Source organism: Oratosquilla oratoria, chromosome 8 (genome assembly GCF_046742065.1).
Source record: "Oratosquilla oratoria isolate Oo_2021 chromosome 8, ASM4674206v1, whole genome shotgun sequence".
Lineage (NCBI taxonomy): Eukaryota > Metazoa > Arthropoda > Malacostraca > Stomatopoda > Squillidae > Oratosquilla > Oratosquilla oratoria.
Window position 1 is genome coordinate 16,876,897 of NC_134784.1, and position 22,975 is coordinate 16,899,871.

General features: G+C 37.2%; 1 protein-coding gene across 10 annotated transcripts in view; it reads right to left on the reverse strand.

The window, feature by feature from the left end:
- Window positions 1-22,975, reverse strand: part of LOC143027603 (uncharacterized) — a 161,374-nt gene that overhangs the window by 115,313 nt on the left and 23,086 nt on the right. For 5 of the 10 annotated variants that reach the window (XM_076188953.1, XM_076188950.1, XM_076188952.1 and 2 more), the window contains one exon: window positions 18,457-18,687. The exons of 4 other annotated variants lie outside the window; for them this stretch is intronic. In XM_076188953.1, coding sequence (XP_076045068.1) covers window positions 18,457-18,583 — 127 coding nt within the window. In that variant the 5' untranslated portion in view covers window positions 18,584-18,687. Of the gene's footprint in view, window positions 1-2,380; window positions 2,493-18,456; window positions 18,688-22,975 lie in introns of those variants that run through there. One more of the 10 variants, XM_076188959.1, reaches the window with a different exon arrangement.

Sequence of the window (22,975 nt, forward strand, 5' to 3'; positions counted from 1 at the left end):
AGCAACATTTTGGAGAAAAGCGAGGGAAGCAAAAAACCAGGCTTAGCAGATATAAAAGTAGGAAAGTGCTCAATCTCCTGGAATCATTGGATGTGACAAAATCCTCAGGACCTGAAGGGATCTCAAACTGGACATTTAAAGAATGTAGGGAACAACTAGCAGACAAGATCCTGTCTTATTACCGTACATGTTGGTTGAAGGAAGGCATTGTGCCATTTGATTGTTAAAGGGCAAACATGGTGCCAATTCACAAAGGTGGAAACAAGGAAAGACCACTAAATTATAGGCCAATAATCAGGACAATAGTGAAATTATGTGAAAGGATTGTGGAAGATCAATGGACCAAATATCTTGAAAAGATGAACATTCTGACCGACAGTCAGTTTGGCTTCCGATCTGGTAGGTCATGTGTCAAACCTTTAACCACTTCCATACGGTGATGCCTACGTAGGCGCCATGAGGAGCAAATGGGTACGCAATGATGCCGACGTTGGCGTCTTGATTATATTTATTGTAGTCGTACCTACGTAACCTCCATTCTCTCTAAACTGGCTTCATCATATTTTCTATGGTTATCAAAATTCACAGGTGAAAGAATGAACGATTGAGCACAGACTATTTTTTATAATGCGATTATTATGATGCAACATCGCACGTTGGGCTAATGCTGCCAGACGTGCAATGTGCCCCGGAGTGAAGAGGTTAAGTTTTACTTGAGAATGATTGATGTGATGCAAGAGAGAGGGATGGGTGGACTGCATGTGCTTGGACCTAGAAAAGGCATTTAATAAAGTACCTCACAGTTGAGGAAATTACAGCATGTTGGACTGAGAGGCCAACCATTAAAATGGATTAAAGACTTTTTGAAGGAAAGATACATGAGGACAGTACTAAAGGACAAGATGTCAAGCTGGAGAGCAGTAATGAGCAATTTCCACAAGGTTCAGTGCTTGCACCAATAATGTTTCTTGTCTATGTTAATGACGACATGATGGAAGGAACAACAAGCTATGCCAACATGTTTGCAGATGATGCATAATTCAAGATAAGATTGAAAAATGAGGAGAGTAGAACATAGCAAAAAAATTCTAGATACTACTGTATTTGTGCATGGATCCAAAAATGGAAAATGAAGTTCAATTAAAAAAAAATGCAAAGTACTGGAAATGGGTAACAAGTGGCAAAAACACATCCTTAAAACTATTCCTTGGGAAGCAAACACATTACATAGGCAAAAGATGAGAAAGACTTGGGAGTCTTCATAAAATACAACCTGTCACCTGACAGATATATCAGCAGGACTGTGGGAGAGACATATGGACTACTGCATAAGATTATGTGGCATTCCATTATATGGATGAAGAGATGATGAAAAAAATTGAAACCCTGATACATCCAAGACTGGAATATGCATCAGTAGTACAGTCCCCACACAGAGTGAAAGATGTAAGACGGAGAGAATACAAAGGGCAGGGCAGCAACCAAACTGGTCTCCAGCCTGGCAGATAAACCATATGAGGAAAGACTAAAAGTACTGGGTCTACCAACTTTGAAAGATCAAAGAGAAAGAGGTGACATGATTACAGTGTTCAGGTCACTAAAGGGGATAGATTGCATTGATAGAAGAGATCTCCTGATTAAAGATGGGAGGGCTTTAAGAGGTCATGGAAGTAATTAAGACCCCAAGTCAAAAGGATGTGAGGAAATACAGTTTTCCATACTGATCTATAAATACATAGAACAGCTTAGGTGATATATCCCAAGCTCAAACAATACACAAGTTCAAATCTAAATATGATAATTGGAAATCAAAGATATAGATGAAGTTGTAACCATATATGAATTTGAGTCTAGGTATATTAGAAAACTAAAGAATAGGAAACAGGACCCAACAAATGTTGCTCCTTTCCTGTATACTACAATTGGGGGAATACAGTCGATCCTCCATTAGACAGACCCAATTAACTCAGACATCTGATAAGATGGACATTATCCAAGTTAAGGGTGTGCTGCCTGATGTACAATGATTCAATGATGTATCACAATAAGTGTGGTATGAAATGTAAGGTTATAGCTGTAATACTCGGTCTCTTTCACCCTGAATGCTGATAACCACAGAAAACGTGATCAAGCCTGTTCACAGAACACAGGGGTCACTCAACTACAACTACAAAATATAATCAGGAGGCCAACGCTGGCACCTTGGCATACCCAAGCATCTCATGACACTAATGTTGGCATCATCATACGCTAAGGGTTAAGAGAACTACTGTTCATCTGAGTACCATTTTCCTTTGTTCCTGAGGAGTGTCCAGTAGATGGCACGCATGTCAGCCTTCAGTGTTCCCACCAATACTATCACCACTCAAAGTGTGTTTACCTCTGCCACTCCACAACATTGTGCTGTGTTACTCTGCCTTTTTCCTGGATATTTCTGTGACTAGGCATAGTTCAAACTTGTGTTTTTTCATCATGTCTCCAAGAGGTACTGGTACTACTCCTCAGAGGAAGAAGGTGGCCTTATCTGTGAACCAGAAATTAGAACTTATTAGAAAGTTAGAGGCCGCTGCTTCAGTGGTGAAAATGCGTCAAGAATATGGAGTGAAAAAACAAGTACTCTCAGATATATGCAAGACAAAGGATAAACTCATTGTTTTTTTCTTTGAAATATAATGTGGATGCTGGTTCTAAAGACTGCTGGTGGAAGGAAGCATATGCGAGTAACAGAGGATGCATTTCTTGAGAAAGCTGTGACAAAGAGGTTTACACAACAATCATGTAGTAACAAAGTCTGTGGTGTAGAAATTCAGTGCTGTTGCCAAGCTAGCAAGGCATATGGGAATTCAGAACTTCGAGGCTAGTGATGGGTGGTTATGATTTAGAAGTTGCCACAGAATGTGTAATAAACTTATGTATGGTGAAGCAGGCAAAGCACCAATGGAGGCAGTGGAGCCACAAAGGAAGCAGGTTAATGATTTAAGTAAGAGTGAAGGGCTGCTAATTTCCTAACTGTATAATGGGGATGAGACTGGATTGGTTTGGCGGTGACTCCCCAGGAATACCCAAGCTTTTAAACATGTGAGCGCCTAACCTAACCATAAAATTAACAAAAAAAGTTTCTTGGTGTTGTGCTGAGCAAAAGGAGACAGCTTGGATTGTTTGAAGCTTGCGGTGGTGGGCAGGTTAGCTCACCGAGTTTTGAAAGACTGCATGAACCATCTCCTGGTGCATTACTACAGCTCCAAGAAAGTATGATTCAACATGACAAACTTCAGTGACTGGTTCTTCACCCACTTCATTCCTGCTCACCTAAGTGGTGAGCTATTTGTGAGTCATGATGGAAAGATATGGTGCCATGTTTTTACCTCTCAATGCTACTTCCCTGATCCAGCCCATGGATCAGGGGCTAATTGTATCCTGCAAGAGGGAGACAATCTTACTATGCATGAGGAAAAAGAACAAATGCTAACATAAAAAATATAACCTCAAATCAGCTATATTCAATGTTGCATCTGCATGGAAATCGGTCAAAATCAACACCCTATCCAATGCTTGGAAAAACTTCTTTATGATGCACAGGTAGATTACAATTTCAAATGATCTGAGGCCAAGGATTTTCATTGTATCCTTCAAAGGGTGGTTGAAGGAGATGTGTCTGACAATGATATAAGTACCTGGTTAAAAGACACAAAGGGTGACCCTGGATACCAGGTGATGACTGAAAAAGTAGCTTATGACATTCTCGATGGTGACAGCAGAGATGATAGTGACAAAGATGATGATGAACCATTGCCCAAGAAACTCAAGCTCTCTATTGTATGTGAACCACTTGATAATCTTATCAGCTACATAGATTTGTCTGTGGAGAGTGAGGTCCAACAATATTATCAATATTTTAGAACCTTTAGAGAAATCATCATCTGGAAACAACATCAGCCTGAAAAACAACTCAAAAATTTTATTCGTTCTTCAAACAGCCTCTTCTCAGTAGAGCATTACAGCTCTACTGACTCAAAATGAGTTATCATCTCCACTCCCACCTCCATCACCTTAAGCTCACCTGTCATCTATGTGAGGTAAATGAACTTTATATTAAAACAGAACCACACAGGTTAAATATTTTACAGTATTTATACATAGGCCATAAATGTATATTCATACATACTACTGTATATATGTTTTCTATTTGATGTAACTGAGTATTGTGTGTAGTGTATGGTGTAATGTATACTGTACAGTAGGTATCATATATGCCTATAAATACCCCTATCGGTTGAAATGGACAACCAGATAAAAGGGTCACTTTTCCCCCCCTATCAGTCCAATTTAGAGAGGTTTGACTCTATGTCTATACATACATATATATATATATATATATAAAATATAGACATATATGTATGCATACAGTGCTGGCAGGGGCAGGTGCTGATTGTCATGTGCCATCTGTCACTGCCAAATTTACATGCCCCCTCTGTCTCACACTGATCTCCAAAAATTGGAGGAAAAAAAAAAAAAAATTGACATCTGGTAATTCTTTTGGTTAATCTCACCTAGATGTATACATACATATACCAAGGGGTTTTCCCCCTTACAAGCCAAAGTCAAAAGGCATAATTCCACTCCTATTTCATCCCTACCCAGTCCACTCCCATTTACCACCCCTTCCTCTCTCTCCTCTTGGCTTCTCCTGGATGACAAGTCATCCCAGCATCTCACCCATTGCCCTAGGTCAGAAGCAATACAGCATGACAGCACATCCACAGCAAGGCCACTTCATTTAATCGGTGACACCTCCTCTGTCCCCTCATGCAGAAACATTGATGATGGGAAGAAATCCCTTCAGGCTGTGTCAAAATATCATTCATACATGACTACTCTCTAACTCCCCCCATCCCCCACCCACTCCTCTCCATGCATCACAGTATCATCCATCCATCCATCTCATCCTTGGTTGCCCCATAATGTTCACTCCATCCACCTTTGCCTTCCACACTTGTTCTACTAATCTTTCTTCTCATTCTTTCAACATGTCCAAAACATCCCAATACTCTTTCATTAACCTTATCTCCCATTTCCTTTTTCACTCCCCCTCTCCTCTTCACCTTGTTTCTCACTCTATCCAACCCCTACCATAGTCTCAGACATTCATCTTAAATATGTTTAAACTCTTCTTCTCTAAGTTCCATATCTCTGCCCCATACAGTGCTTTACACAAGCTAGACATACCAGTGGCAATACGCCACAAGGGGTGGATGTATATCGTTGATCACTCCATTTTGGAGTATGTCTGACTCAAATTCATCACCTTTCGGACATTTTCACACTCACTGTGGGGCCAAGAAAGCTTCTCAAACAATCTCAGATTGAAACCATATGTACGCTGGTTAGGGAAAAAATCTAATAATGAAACGGCTGTAAACACTGGAATCTCATTTAAAACAGTGAAGTGTTGGACCCAAAATTATCTGGCTACTGGGACATGCATTGTACCATCCCCACATAAATCTGCAGGACCCAAGCATAAAGTTACTCAAAGGACTATGAATGTCATTTGCAGGCAGTTGGAGGCTCAACAAGGCATTAAAAGCCATCAAATCAAGCAAAAGAATCAGTGTTTACTGGTAGGAGTGGCTGAGCAAACAATACAAGATTATTTGAGGAGGGATCTGGACTACAGGAGTTGCAGGGCTGTGCCTAAACTGCAAATAATATGTGCCCATCATGTTAAAAGACTAGCTTTTGCCATTAATACAAAGATTGGATCATTGATGGGTGGTGCAAGGTGTAATGGTCTGATGAAGCAAGCTTTGAGGTGACTGACAACCAAAGGAAGGGCTTACTGTCCCCATGGCAGTGATCCCTGTGACCTTTCCTCTACACACAGCACATGGTGAAACACCCTGATTCACTTATGGTTTCAGTTTACTTTTCATACTAAGGTGTTGGCAAACTAGTGTTCTTATCAAAGAATATTATAAGGAACCACAACAGCTACTCAAGTTTATCCTCAATGAACTTGAACCATGCATGGATGGTGTCAAGCTAAAGTTTTCATGCAGGATAGGGCACCATGCCAGTGCAAAACGAGTGATAAACTGGTTTGAATTTTGTAATGTGAAGCTGCTAACACCTTGGCTGCTTTTAAAAAATGCAACTGGACCTTTCTCAATTGGAGATGCAAACAGGGACAGAGAAAGAATAATCGCCTTCTGTGTCAGGAATCGAATGTCCACCTTGAACACATTCTTCCAGCACCAAAGATCATAAATGGACTTGGTACAGATGGATTAAGGAAGACCAAGTGTATTTGCAGAAATCCATGATAGATCTGGTGTTAGCAAATACAAAAAGGTTGATACATAATATGAAGGCCATCCCCTCCCTCTCCTTTGACTCAGACCACTGTGTGATTGTTGCTTTGGTATACATCTGCTATATTCTAGCAAGACCACCAGTGAAGAGGAGAGGAGTAGCCTTGGAAAAGCTGAAGGAACCTTAAGTGAAAGAAAGGATGATATAAACCTACATACAAAGATAGAGATCAATGAGGATGAAGAGGATGTTGTGAGGGCTTGTAAGACAAATAGGAAGGCTATTCTGGAGTCCACAGAGGCTACACTTGGATTCAGGTACACTGGAGGCAATAAGAAAAGAACATCTTTCTGGAACAAAGAAACAAGGAAAGTTGTCAAGGATAAGAATGACACTTTTAGGAAGTGGCTTAAAGAGAGGACGGAAGATAGCAGAAGAAATTATGCAAGACTTAGGAATGCAGTAAAAAGAACAATGAGAAAAGTTGTGGGGAGACATGGGAAGGAATTGACAGAGATGTGGAAGAACACTTCCATGGAATGAAAAAGTTGTTGTACTTGATGGGAAAGGGATGTAGAAAGGTCAAAGAAGAGCTATTCACTTAAAGATGACCAGAAGATATTGATAGACAATGGAACAAGTATTTTGAGAACCTGATGAACACACCTGAGGAGGACTCCGATATGGACACAAGTGATGATGACGAAGAGAAAAATCAGACTGAAGATGAAGATATTACAACAGAGGAAGTCATGATAGCACTCAAGCACATGAAAAACAAGGAAGCTGGTATTGAGGAGATACCTGCTAAAATGTACAAATATGGAGGACAAAACATCATTTACTACCTGAAATGGATTTGCAACATGGTGTGGAAAACAAAAAGATACTTGTGGACTAAGAATCTGCAGTGATATACCAAGTACATAAGAGAGAATAAATTGCAACAATCTCTTTGCTACCACAGGTTGACAAGATATACGAGAGGATCCTTGAGAGGATCCTCGAGAACCTATGTTGAGGAGGCACTTCACGAAGCATGTGGTTTTTGTCCCACTCAACAACAACTGACCTCATTTACACTCTGAAGATCCTGCTGGAAAAATCATGGAAATACAACTATCCAACATACCTAGCCTACTTAGACCTGGAGAAGGTATTTGACCAAGTACCAAGGAAAGAGCTGTGGATGGCATTTCAACATATTGAAAATAGGATTATGTGAACCACAAAGAGTGGAATTTACAGCCTATATGAATTGAACAAGATAGCTGTATGGCCCATTGGAGACAAAACTCTTTTGGTTCAATGCTAGGTCAGGAGTGAGACAGGAATTGTTTCTCCCCTTCCCTCTGTACTCCTGATGTACCATATGATCAAGAATGTTGAGGACATGGAACCCACCATGGGGCCATGAGAAGCAGATAAGTTCACCAATGCAGACAATGTTGGAATTGTAGAGGTTTCTTTAATATTGCTCACAGTAACAGTTGATCTATGAAATATGGCATTACAAGATCAGACTTAATAAATTTGCAGAAGACCTAAGTAATAGCAGTCTCCAAACAAAACTCCTTCAGGTATAAGTTGATGGAAACATCTTGATGCACACTACAGCATACAAATACCTGGGACTGATGTATGATGACAAAGGAACCCACGAAGAGGTAATACAAAACAGAATCCAGAAGTACATGGCATATATCACATTCTTGTAACATCTGTTGAAGGCCAAGAAAGTATTGATGAAAGTCAAGACAACAGTCTACAAAACCATCCTTCAACCCATACTGATGTACAGTTGTGAGGCATGGATGCTGATGCCAGTTCTGCGTATGATCCATGGAGTTACAAGAAAGGACAAATTGAAGAGCTAAGATTCTGCAGGAGGAACTTAACAAATTATTCACATGGTTGGTAAAATGGCAAATTGACTTCAATATCTCAATATCCAGCATGTTAAACAGAGCAGGACTCACAATAACAGATTAAAATTGGACAAAACTAGATTTAAGAAGGAAATGGGCAAGTACTGGTTTACCAATAGAGTGGTCAACAAATGGAATACAATTAGTAACCATGTAGCGAGTGCTGAAACTATCGGTTGTTTTAAGAAAAGGTTAGACTTTATGGATGTGGTTGACTGGTAGTAATAGACACAGAACTGCCTAGTGTATGCCTTATGGTCTCTTGCAGTCTCCTTCATTATATTATTATTTTATATATATATATATATATATATATATATATATATATATATTATATATATATATATATGTATACATATAAAATAGCAATACAAAACTTGCTACACAACCTGGGTACAGATTGTATGGGTTCTAGAAAAGATTCATGCGAAAGGTACCGCTACAATTTGACTACATAAAGACACAGAAAAGATCAAGATTGAGAAAGGAGTATGTGTGTATATATATATATATATATATATATATATATATATATATATATATATATATATTATATATATATATATATATATATATATATATATATATATATATATATATATACATATATATATATATATATATATATCTGACTGGTGAGAAATGTAATAACACATTTGTAAATCACAACACCACAGTCAGACGAAAGAAAGAGTTGAGCATGTGAAAATATATATTTCGATTGCTAACTGCAATCCCCATCAGTAGTACAAAGTGTAAGGAGGGTGCTACCTTAAATAGCAACCTCTTACAAAGGAAAGGGAACTTGGAAAAGAATAAATGTCACTACCCCTACCCTATGTAACCTGAGGATGACATGAGGTCAGGTCAGGGGGAGGGGGAGGAAACTTGTTGACAATCAGTTTGGTGATGAATAATACTGATATTATATCTGGAGTCCATCGACCCTTGGAAATATTCATTGTGGGCAAATATTCAATTAATGTGGATTCCACCATATTCCTTCTGAACCCACGGTCAGATTTTTCCCAGTCCATCTGGTGATTAAATTTATTTACGTGTTGAGAGGCAGCTGAATTTTCTTAGCCATACTTGATCAACCTTTTCTGTTCATTCTATCTTGTCCTTAAGTCTCTCCCTATCTGTCAACAACTTTCCTCCACCCCCCTCCTTGACCTGACCTCATGTCATCCTCAGGTCACATAGAGTTGGGGTAGTGACATTCTTTTCCAAGTTCCCTTTCCTTTGTAAGAGGTTGCTATTTAAGATAGCATCCTCCTTCCACTTTATACTACTTAAGAGGATTCCAATTAGTAAGCAAAATATATAGTTTCGCTTATTCAACTTTTTCTTTCGTCCAACTGTGGTGTTAGTTGTGATATATACATATATATATTTACCTACTTGCATTTTACAGGAAGGGGAGCTATACTCGTGGTATCCCGTATTCATATCTCGTTTTATCTAGACTTTATAAATTCGTGTATCGTTTTTGCATACACATTTTCATCAAGCTTGTTCCAAATGTCTATTACTCTGTGGGAAAAGCTGTTCTTTTTCAGGTCTCTTCTATAACTGTCTTTCTTGATTTTCTTTCCATGTCCTCTTGTATCTCTATCCCATTTTATTAGATCCTATCAATAGTTTCTATGCCTTTCATGATTCTACAGTTATCAAGTCCCCTCTCTCTCTTCTTTGCTCTAGTGTCTGTAGCTCAAGTTTTGCTAGTCTCTCTTCATATGATAGTTCTGAGAGTGTTGGTGCCAATTTCATAATTGCTCTTTGTATCATTTCAAGTTTTGTTATACATTTTTTTTGTACTTGCTAACCATGTCATTGATGCATACTCCAATCTTGGTCTTATCAAAGTGACTAGTATTTTCTTCACCATTTCTTCATCCAGGTATGTAAATGCCACTTTGATTGTTCTTATTAAATTGTAAGTTTCTCCAAAAATTTTGTTTATATGTTTCTCAGAGGACATATTCATAATAATGACTCCCAGGTCCTTCTAATTTTCTTTTTTAATTTCTTCCTCTCCCAATTTATATGATCCCACTATTCTTTTTTTGCTTCTTCCAAATTCCATTATACTACACTTCTTAATATTGAATTCAATCTCCCACTTCCTACTCCATTCCCATATTTTATTGAGATCACTCTGCAGTGACTCACAATCTTCTACAGTTTTCACTTTTTTCAACAATTTAGCATCGTCTGCAAAGAAGCTCATATAACTTTCAATTCCTTTATCCATATCATTAATATATATAGTAAACATTTTTGTGGCCAGAACTGTTCCTTGTAGAACTCCACTAATCACTTCATCCTAATTAGTGTTTGTCTCTTATCACCACTCTCATTTTTCTTTCATGCAAGAAGTCTTCCATCCACTTCAGCAGTTTGCCCTGTATTCCTCCTGCAGTTTCTAATTTCTTTAGCAATTTCTTATGTGGCACCTTATCAAAAGCTTTTTTTCAGGTCTAGAAATGCACAATCAGCCCATCCATCTCTTTCTTGTATTACATCTATTAGCCTTGAATAGAAACACATTAAGTTTGTGATGCATGATCGTCCTTGTCTAAATCCAAATTGCCTTGGATTTAGTACGTTTTTTTTTCCAAATGCCTTACCCATCTAATTTTGATCATTCTTTCACAAATTTTAGCTATCATACTTGTAAGAGAGACTGGTCTATAGTTAGTAGGGTCTTCCTTGTTTCCCCCTTTATATATTGGTACTATATTTGCTCTTTTCCAATCTTCTGAAACTTTTCCTTCTTTCAATGAACTACTTATCAGACTATGTATTTTGTCTTTTAGTTTATTCCTGCATTCTCTCAAAATCCAGTTTGCCATTTCATCTGGTCCATGCAATTTTCTGACATCAAGATTACTAAAGTGATTCATTATTTCATTCCTTGTTACTTCTATCTCTTTCATGGGGGGATTTTCTCCTCCCACTTGACATCTCCAAGTTGTATGTTCTCCCTCGTAAACACCAATTTAAAATGTTTGTTCATAATTTCTGCCATTTCTATTTCCTTTGTGTATTCAACTCCTTGTCATAGTTTCTCTAATTATTGTTTGTTTTTCAGTTTGTTTACAAATCTATAAAATATTTTTGGTTGATCTTTACATTTTTCTATGATATCTTTTTCCTATTTTCTTTTCTTTTTCTGCACACTTGTACATATTGATCTGTATAACTAGTATATATTTTCCATTTTTCAGGTCTTATATCTTTCTTCCATTTTATCCAAGCTTTATCCTTTTTGTCTTTTAACTCCCTTCATCTTTTGTTATACCAACACTTTACATATTGTTTTTCTTGTTTTTGTCTTGGAACATACTTTTCCACTCCTTTATAAATTTTTGTCAAAATATTCCATTTCTCTTCTACTGTTGTTTCCTCCTTGTGTTTCCTTTCCTAGTCTGTTTTTTTTTTTTTTTTTTAAGATTTTTCTTATATCAAAATTTGTTTTTCCATACATCAATCTTCCCTTTCTGTATTGTTAATTTTTTTCCATGTATTTTTTCCTCATTTAATTCCAGTTCAACCAATATGTGGTCACTTATTGGTGTCTTATATTCCATCTTGTCCACTATGTCAGGTTCTGATGTGATTATTAGGTCCAGTCTCAATGGTTCTTCCCCATTTCTATACCTAGTATTCTCTTGTATCCATTGCATCATTGTATGTTCTATAATTATATCAAATAGTACATTTCCCCATAGGTTGTCTCCACCCTGCACTGTCATCTCTTCCCAGCAGATTTCTTTACAATTAAAGTCACCCATTATAATCATTCTTCCTCCATCTTCCATTATTTTATTTAGTGTTATCCATGTGTCTTCTAACATATTTGTGTGTTCTCTCTCTTCCCACAAAGCCATTTTAGGAGGCACATAATTTACTAAAAACTTACTGCTATTCTCATCCCTGTCCTCCACTTCCATCATAATCATCTCTACTCTATTCTTTCCATTTGTGACATTCCTCACATTTATATCCTTCTTAGTCAAGAACATAACTCCACCCCCTTGTTTTACCTCTCTGTTTCTAATCCAATAATTATATGCACCATGTCCTACACTGTTGAGTGGTAGTGGACCTTTCAATTTTGTCTCTACAATTCCCATTATGTCCAGTTCTTTTTCCTTCAAGTGATCATTCAGTTCATTCAAGCCTGTTATTAAGCCATCTATATTTGTGTAAGACACTTAATTTTCTGCTACCTCCATTCTGTTTCCCTTCCGTTCTTCTCTCCTATGAACCCTTTCCTCACTTTCATATCCACTACTCTCCAATAGAGTTCCTCTTTGACTCTGTTCTGTTCTCGTTTTTTTCCTTAGCTTCCATTTTCCTTCCCATTTACTCTTGTAGTACTATTTGGATTATGCTTCTCTTCCATCCCTAATATAATTATACTTTTCTTTTTATCTGCTAAGTCTCTTACTATATTCTCCTTCTCCCTCATCACTTTAATAACTGTGTCCTTAGTTTATTCATTCATCTGTTGTTTTACTATATCTCTAAATTCAATATTGTTGTTCTCTTGGACTTTTCTCTAACCCTGTACTTCTTTTACTATGGACTCTTTATTCTTCTTTAATTCCTCATTCTCATCCTTTACTTCTTTTCACTGTCTTTTTAATTCTATTTCTTTATTTAGGTTTTGGTTCTTCTTTAGTTCTTCCAATTTATCAACTCTGTGTAATCCATTAAGTTGACTAAACCTAATCTCCCTCGGTTCATTTTCTCTAGTTTTTCCTCTAGACTTGCTAATTGGGGGAAGGTTGTCATCTCCTCCCTCATTAAATCCATGGAAATAATTATCTTCACCTTCCATTGCACTGCTCTTCTCTATATTTTTAATTTTTACATTTTTACTAAGCTCTTCAACTTCACCTCTATCATCTGCGCACCTCTTGTTGACATTAATTTTCACTTCCAAGACCCATTCATCCACCTTCCTCATTTCCTTCTATTTTCCTCAGTAATCCCTCCCTTTCTCCTTTTTCTTCACCTTCCAACTACACCACAAGCTTTCCCCTTCCCTACTAATACAACACAGGTACTCCCTTGTCGTTATCCTAGAAATTTGAAGTTTTTCCTGGAGTTCCAAACTCCGCTGTTACTTTGACTATCGTGTGTGTGTGTATTTATAAAGTATTGACAACAAACAAGAGAGTATTAGGTGGGGAAAGGTAAACAAAAATGGGTTGGATAATCTATCATAACATTGTGACCATCATTTTATACTTGTAGGAAGAGGGAATACATCAAGCTACGAGCAGTTACATGTATCAGGTTTTCCCTATGGCTAGCAATTTCATTACTATGATACTTGCTGCCTTTGAAAGGTATGTGAACCCATCTCTGTCATTGTTGATTTTGCTGGTGATAACATGCACAACTTCAACCATCTCTCTTATCTTTTTTTCAAGTCCCTCATGTAATATTTCTACTTGGCTCCAGTCGGGTAGGCGCCTGCTTTAGGCTAGATGATGAACTAAGGAGTTAGATATCCTTTGCATCCTTAGGTCATTTCTATGTACACTCAGGGATAATCTCTCGACCCGAGTTGCTGAGGTACAGCCAGTGCAAGGAATATGGTAAATGACACTGAGGTTATTTTGATGAAAAATTGTATTTGTGGGTAGTGAAGTCCACAGAGGACTGAAACGGACCTAAAATCTACATTAAACCACTGAAATGAACCTTCAAATATCTCTGGTGTTCTCTATAAAATTCAAGTAAGTTTCTTATATATGTAATATGCACTGCTTCATACATACATACATACATACATATACCAAGGCTTTTTCCCCCTTCCAAGGGAGGTAGCCACAAAGGGAAAGGCATAAAAACACTCCCACCCATTTCATCCCTAAATACACTCCACACCCCTCCCACCCTTCCTCTCATCTGAGCACCATCTGGATGACGGGTCATCCCTGAACCCTGCCCACCGCCCTGGGTCAGAAGCAGTGTCGCAAGACACAGTACATCCACAGCAAGGCCGCTTCATTTAATCGGCGACCCCCCCTCTCCGTCCCCCTTTGCATATAAAGGGAGGACGGGGAGAAATCCCTTCGGGCTGCGTCAAAATTTACTCACACATACTACCCCCCCCCACCCCCCCGCCCATTCCTCCTCATGCAGTCACAACATCATCCATATACAACCATTCTCCACTCACCTCTGTCTTCCGTCCTCTCCCTTCCTTCCTCAACAGACATTCCCCTCTTCCCCAAAGCCCCCTTCACCCCATCCATCCACCTCATCCTAGGACGTCCCCTCATGTTCACTCCCTCCACATCTGCCTTCCATACCTCTTTTACTAGTCTTTCTTCACTCATTCTTTCCATGTGTCCAAACCATCCTAATATTCTTTCATCAACCCTCTCTCCCAAATCCTTTTTCACCCCTGTTCTCCTCCTCACCTCCTCATTTCTCACTCTATCTAGCCTAGTAACCCCCACCATACTTCTCAGACACCTCATCTCAAACACATTCAAACTCCTTCTCTCTTCTTCTCTTATGTTCCACATTTCTGCCCCATACAGTGCTGTTGGCACAATCACTCCTTCATACAGTCTCCTCTTCGCATCCATTCCTAAATGTCTATTTCTCATTACACTCTTTAAACCACCAAGGCATTTACTCGCTTCTCTCAATCTACATTCTACCTCCACCTTCACTCCACCTTTTCCTGCTACACTTGCACCCAAGTATCTAAAACTATCCACTTCCTCCAGTCGCTCTCCCTTAATGTTCACTTCCAGTCTACTGCCACTTTCACCCCTTGTACATCTCATCACCTTACTTTTACCCACTGCTTCATGGAAAATTAAAATATTAGGCCATACATGAAAAATAAAATCCTGACAGAAATTATACTTGTGGGTAGTGAGGTCCAAAGCAGACTGAAATGGACCTAAAATCTATATTAAACTATTGAAATGAACCTTCAGATATCTTAAGTGTTCTCTATAAAATTCAAGTAAGTTTCTTATTTATGCAATGTGCAGTGCTTCGTGGAAAATCAAAATAGCGCTCAAAATATTAAGACAAACATAAAAGTATTATCATGTGCAAATTAAAATGCAAAACAATCATATATATACTCTTACATGGGAGGTAGACAAAAAACAAAGGCAAAAAAATCAACTCCAACCCATTCCATCCCCATATACTCCACTCCCATCCACCCCCCTCCCTCCTTCTTATCTTGGCTCCCCCTGGATGATGGGTCATCCCTGCATCTCCCCCACTGCCCTGGGTCAGAAGCAGTGTTGCAAGAAATAGCACATCCACAGCAAAGTAGCTTCATTAATTCTGTGACCCCCCCTCTCCATCCCCTCATGCAGAAATAAAGATGGGGAGAAATCCGTTCGGGCTGCATCAATTTATTTTTCACGCGTACTCTCTCAACCCTCATCCACCCAATCCCCCTCATGCATCACAGCATCATCCATACACAATCATTCTCTATTCACCCTTATCTTCTGTCTTCTCCTGTCCTTCCTTAACAGACATTCCCCTCTTTCGAACCGATGCACCTTTTACCCCATCCATCTCATCCTTGGATGCAACCTCATGTTCACTTCTTCTACCTCTGCCTTCCATGCCTCTTTTACTAATCTTTCTTCACTCATTCTTTCCATGTGTCCAAACCATTTGAATACTCTTTCATCAACCCTATCTCCCAACTCCCTTTCCACCCCCATTCCCCTTCTCACCTAGTCATTTTTCACTCTATCCAGCCTATTAACCCCTATCATACTTCTCAGGCATCTCATCACAAACACACTCAAACTCCTCCTCAATAAAAGCAATTATAAAATAAAAATACATGATTGAATACATGACTGAATTTCCACTTAGATTGATTTGGTTTCTTCACCTGTCGAATTGCTGAGTATAGTGTGTAGATTGTCTGTTGAAGTTACCTGACTTAATGTAATACTTGTATAATACAACCAAAGGCTTTTTCCCCCTTATAAGGGAGGTAGCTAATAAACAAAGGCATAAAAACCACTCCCACACATTCCATTCCCAACATACTTGTATAATACAATAATTAATTGCATAAATTCATAAAAGTGGTCACTGATGTTGCTGGAATTCATGTGCAAAGATGCGGGGAAATTTGTGTAATGACAATTGCTCCCATGACATATGCCCACACAATTGAAAAAAGACAAATGCTCACAATTTCATATAATATCACAGGTTTAATTTACATGCTAACTGTTCTGTCATATATTTAATTACAGGGAAAACAGGCATTTTTTTATGTTGAAGTCAAATACAATTATCTTGTAAATACAAAGAAAATATAGTCTACTATATTTTTTTTTATATAATATAAATGGACTGAAATGGACCTAAAACTTATACTGAACTACTAAAATGAACCTTCAGATATCTTCAGTGTATCATAAATTTCATACAATTTTTTATACATGTAATAATGCAGTGTTTTATGAAAAATCAGTGGTAACTGATGTTATTGCTGGATTCATTTGCATTGATGTGAGGAAATTCATGGGACGACAAATCCTCACTTGACATATGCCTACACATCTAATTGAAAAGAGACAAATGCTCATAATTTCATACATCATAGGCTTTATTTACATGTTAACTGTGCCGTAAGATTTATACATCCAAGTCAGATACAATTTAATAAATATAAAAAAATATTTTTTAAACCACATATAATTTGACTTAATTTGTTGAAATGTATTTTGCTTTATTTTATATGTACTTTGCAAATGTAAAAATATTTAATTACAGTGAAAATAGAACATTTGATGTCCAAGTCATATACAATCATTTTATAAATACAAAGTCTACCCTTTTTTAAATATCACATACAAGTATTATACATACTTTGTTGAAATGTACTCTGTTTGATTTACATATACAGTATTTTATCATTGTACAAATATCTAATTACAGTGAAAATAGAGACATTTAATGTTCAAGTCAGATGGGATTCTCAGAGCTCTCCCCGTGGATGACCGATGGGTACAAATTACACCATGCCTGGTCTAAATCATTGTTCCTGTTTCTGACTCCTGACAAGTAATTGCTCTTTTCGTTCTAAACCTCCCATTGAAATGGAAGAAACTTGTGAAAAGGAAAAGACAAAATCAATATGTGGATATTTGATGGTGCAGGATAAAAACAGTAACATAAAAAACAATAATAAATAAATAAATAATAGTAATAAAAAATGGTGCCTTGAATTTCACAGATCTGATCAATGCAAAGGCAGAGAGGTCACTATACTTTTAAATGGAAAGCATTTACTTAAACAATTTGTGGATCACAATCACTCTTTGTGGAAGTGGTGCTTATGTTGCAAAAATCGTATATGGTGAAAATGCAAGCTAGATCAACAAGATTGCCATGTCAAATTATTCAATCAAGGCTCTCTGCCCCTCAAAATATTGTACCCTATCTGCCTTCCAAAAATGTGCTAAGAAAGACTATAAAATGGATTAGGCACTGTGAACGTTCATTAGAACCAAGGTTGTTGGAAGATATTAATATTCTGCCAAAACTAAAACTTACATTAAATTGTGATTTATTTTTGACAAGAGATTCTACCATAAAAGACCAAAATTTCATATTCACTACTGCCACAAATTTGCAAAGATTGTCATAGGCCTCATATTGGATCATGGCTGGTACTTTTAAAACAATTCCTACATTATTTTACCAACTTTACACGATTCACACACCTGTGAGATATGGAAATTATAGGGTCTTCCCATTTGTTTATGCTTTGATGACAGGGAAGAGTGAAGTTATGTATAATGCTTGTTTGAAGATTTGACTGACATCATTGATGAAAATGGATTTGATTTGAACCCACAATCCATAATATCAGATTTAGAATTGACTGCAATTCAAGCTTCTAGAGATGAGTTTCCTAGCATCAACAGCAAACTGTTTTTTCCATTTAAGACAGTCCTTATGGCAAAGAATTCAGTCAAGTGGATCACTTAATAAATTTGATACTACAATCATAAATATTTTTGTTTAATGATGCATCTATTTGCCTTGGAATCTCTTCAATTGAATAAAATTCCAGAAGTTTTTGAAGTTTTGAAACCTTACTTGCCAGAAGAGGAGGACAATATTATTACTTGGTTTGAAAATAATTATGTGCTTGGACAAACAAGATGACACTTACATAATGGCACTGTCATCAGTACTCCTTTATTTTCTCCAATTATGTAGTCAGTACATGACTCCATGCAATTAGGAATTCCACGCACTCTGAATGTAGTAGAGGTATGGCACAGAAGATGGGAAAACATCAATGGAAGAGCTCACATTGGATTTTATAGCATAACTGAAGAGATGCAAAAGGAGCAGCAAGTTAGCAACCAAATTGAGTGGATACTTCATGGTGAACCATCTCCTACACAAAAAAGAAAAGAAAAAATATGTATATATAAATATTCATAAAGCATGGATCACCAAGTTGATGAGTAACATCAAAATGTTATGGATTATCTTTGTGGAATAGCACAACTTTATTCAATTTTCAAAATAACCTGTAGAAACAGTGTGATTCATTTCTAAATATACATTTGTATCTGATCTTTCATTCACTTGTTACTTTACATCTTAATCAAATATAGAAAAAAATATTACTTTGACTATCCATCCATATCTAATAAAATAAAAGGTATAATTTTTTTTTTATATCAGGATTTTAGCTATTGGGATTATGAGGTCAGGATTTTGGAGTGGTAGGAGTTTGGCAGGCAGGATAATGGGTGTATTTAAACACATGTTTTATATATATATATATATATATATATATATACACACACACACACACACACACACACACACACTAGACTAGAGTTTGCGGCGACATTGTGGTCCCCCAGTACCAAAAAGAACATAAAGAAAATAGAAAGAATCCAAAGAGCAGCTACAAAAATGGCACCTGCACTTGCAAACCTATCATACGAGGAGAGATTGGCTAAACTGGAGCTACCGACACTGGAGGAAAGAAGAGAGAGAGGAGACCTACTGACCATCTACAGAATCATGAAAGGCACAGAGATACTTGATAGAGAAGAATTACTAAACTGGGACAAGAGAAATACAAGAGGACATGGAAGGAAATTAAGAAAACATAGCTATAGAAGAGAACTGAAGAAAAACAGTTTTCCACATAGAGTTTTAGACACTTGGAACAAACTGGATAATGAAATAGTAAGCGCAAAAACCATTCACGAGTTTAAAAGCAAACTAGACACAGAGATACAATGGCGGGACAACACGAGCATAGCTCCCCTTCCCGCAAAATACAACTAGGTAAATACACACACGCACACACACGACAGTCAAAGTGACAGCAAAGTTTAGAACTCCAGGAAAAAATTCAAACTTCGTGGATCTCATTGATGAGGGAGTACCTGTGTTGTATTAGTAGGGAAGGGGAAAGCCTGTGGTGTAGTGGGAAGGTGAAGAAAAAGGAAAAGGGGAGGGATTACTGACAAAAATGGAAGGAAATGAGGAAGGGGACGAATGGGCCCCGGAAGTCAGAAGGAATGTCAACAAAAGGTGCGCAGACGATAGAGGTGAAATCAAAAGATTAGTAAAAATGTAAAAATTAAAAATATAGATAAGAGCAGTTCAATGGAAGGTGAAGATAATTATTTCCATGGATTTAATGAGGGGGGAGTTGACCTCCCCTGATTAGCAAGTCTACAGGAAAACTAGAGAAAATGAACGAACAGTGGGAGGTTAGGTTTAGTCAACTTACATGGATTACACAGAGTTGATAAATTGGAAGAGCTAAAGAAGAACCAAAACCTAAATAAAGAAATAGAAGAATTAAAAAAACAGTCAAAAGAAGTAAAGGATGAGAATGAGGAATTAAAGAATAATAATAAAGAAAATAAAGAGTCCATAGTAAAAGAGAAAAGTCCAAGAGAACAACAATATTGAATTTAGAGATATAGTAAAACAACAGATGAACAAATTAAGGACATGGTTATTAAAGTGACAAGGGAGGAGAATATAGTAAGAGACTTAGCGGATAAAAAGAAATGTATAATTATATTAGGGATGGAAGAGAAGCATAATCCAAATAGGACTACAAGAGTAAATGAGAAGGAAAAAGTAAACAAGATATTAGAAGTAGATCAAGAAGATGAAAAAGAAACAGGGAAAGAAATTGAAGAAATATATTGACTATTGAAATACAATACAGATACCACCAGACCAATTAAGGTTAAACTCAGGTCACAAACGACAGCAGAGAATGTCTTATCAAAAACAGGAAAACTAGCAAAGAGTGATCTATATAAACACATATGGATAAAAAGAGATGAATAAAGAGGAAAGAGAAAACAAAAAGAATCAAAGCTAAGAAAAAAAAAACAAGAAGAGAACAGAGTCAGACAAAGAGAAATTCTATTGGATAGTGGATATGAAAGAGAGGAAATGGTTCATAGGAGAGAACAACGGAAGGGAAACACAAAACAGGATGGAGGTAGCAGAAAATTGTCTTACAGAAATATAGATGGCTTAATAATAGGCTTGAAGGAACTGAATGATCACCTGAAGGAAAAAGAACCTGACATAATGGGAATTGTAGAGACAAAAATTGAAAGGTCCACTGCCACCCAACAGTGTAGGACATGGTGCATATAATTATTAGTACAGAAATTGAGAGGTAAAACAAGGGGGTGGAGTTATGTTCCCAACTAAGAAAGATATAAATGTGAGGAATGTCACATATGGAAAAAATAGAGATGATTATGATGGAAGAGAAGGACAGGGATAAGAAGAGCAGGAAGTTTGTGGTAAATTATGTGTCCTAAAATGGCTTCATGGGAAGAGAGAGAACACACAAATATGTTAGAAGACACAAGGATATCACTAAATAAGATTATGGAAGATGGATGAAGAATAGTTATAATGGGTGACTTTAATTGAAAAGAAATCTGCTACAAAGAGATGACAGTGAAGGGTGGAGAAGACCAATGGGGAAACGTACTACTTCATATGATTATATAACATACAATGACACAATGGATACAAGAGAATACTAGATATAGAAATGAGGAAGAACCATCAACACTGGACCTAATAATCACATCAGAACCTGAAATAGTGGACAAGATTGAATATAAGACACCAATAAGTGACCATATATTGGTTGAACTGGAACTAAATGAGGAAAATACATGGAAAAACAACAATATAGAAAGGGAAGATTGATATATAGAAAAACAAATTTTGATCAAACAAGAGAATTCTTTCAAAAAGCAGACTGGGAAAGGATACACAAGGAGTAAACAACAGCAGAAGAGAAATGGAATATTTTGACAAAATTTGATAAAGGAATGGAAAAGTATGTTCCAAGACAAAAACAAGAAAAAGGATATGTAAAGTGTTGGTACAACAAAAGATGTTGGGAGTTACCACTTCCATACAGTGACGCCTACATAGGCGGCATGAGGAGCAACTGGGTACGCGATGATGCCGACGTCGGCATCTTGATTATATCTATTGTAGTCGTACCTACATAACCTCCATTAATTCATGGGTGAAAGAGAACGAACAATTGAGCACTGACTTTATTTTTTATAATGCGATTATTATGACGCAACATCGCACATCGGGCAGCTAATGCTGCCAGACATGCGATGTGCCCCGGAGTGAAGAGGTTAAAAGACAATATGGATAAAGCTTGGATAAAATTGAAGAAAGACATAACACCTGAAAAATGGAAAATATACACAGGTACTCCTCGTTTAACGACCTACTCGGTTAACGACAACTCGGAGTAACGACGGGCTTTATGACATTCGTTTAACGTAAATCTCCTGAAGTTACGACATCATGTACGATAATTAAGTTGGCCGAGGCAAATTTGTATGATGTTATAAATGAACTTGTACGGTGGATATTACCTGTGAGGTAAAGTGTTCTGAAGCTTAGGTCTACATTACCATCCTGCAAGCTGAAAAAACTACCTGGGGTACAGTATATACCGGTAGTGGTAAATTTTTAGTTTCGACCAAGGGCGCAATATAGCAATAGAAAATTAATTATTAATTTTGTAAATTATAATGTATCAACGTAATATGCAATTTTATGAGTGGAAAAAAGGTACTAAAACAAATTTCGTAAGTAACGAAGTCATGTCGGACGAATGGTACACCATGTTTGTTATGATAGATGCCGATGTCGAAGAAATGAAAGGATGATAAATTCGTCTAACCTAAACTACACTAACCTAACCTGTGTTTGATAAATCATTACCTGCAAATTAAATGTCATCCGGCTCATCCTCGTTGTCGTCGTCGTCGTGAGAGACGTTGGCAGACGACTTCGTTCATTAGCATATTTTCTTGTAGCATGGTATTTTTTACTTTCATTTCCGCCCACAAAATTGCATATTACGTTGATACATTTTAATTTACAAAATTAATAATTAAATTTCTATTGCTATATTGCGCCCATGGTCAAAACTAAAAAAATACCCCGGTATTCAATATGGAATGTCAGCATACGCGGATTTGGTCATATACAGTAATTTCAGGAACCTAACCACCGTAAATAAACAGTAAATAAAGCTTTAATGTACTGTATAAAAGAGGGAAAATACACAAAAATAAAGATACATGTATTGCTGGACATTGTACATACAGTACATGTACGTATATGTATACACTTTC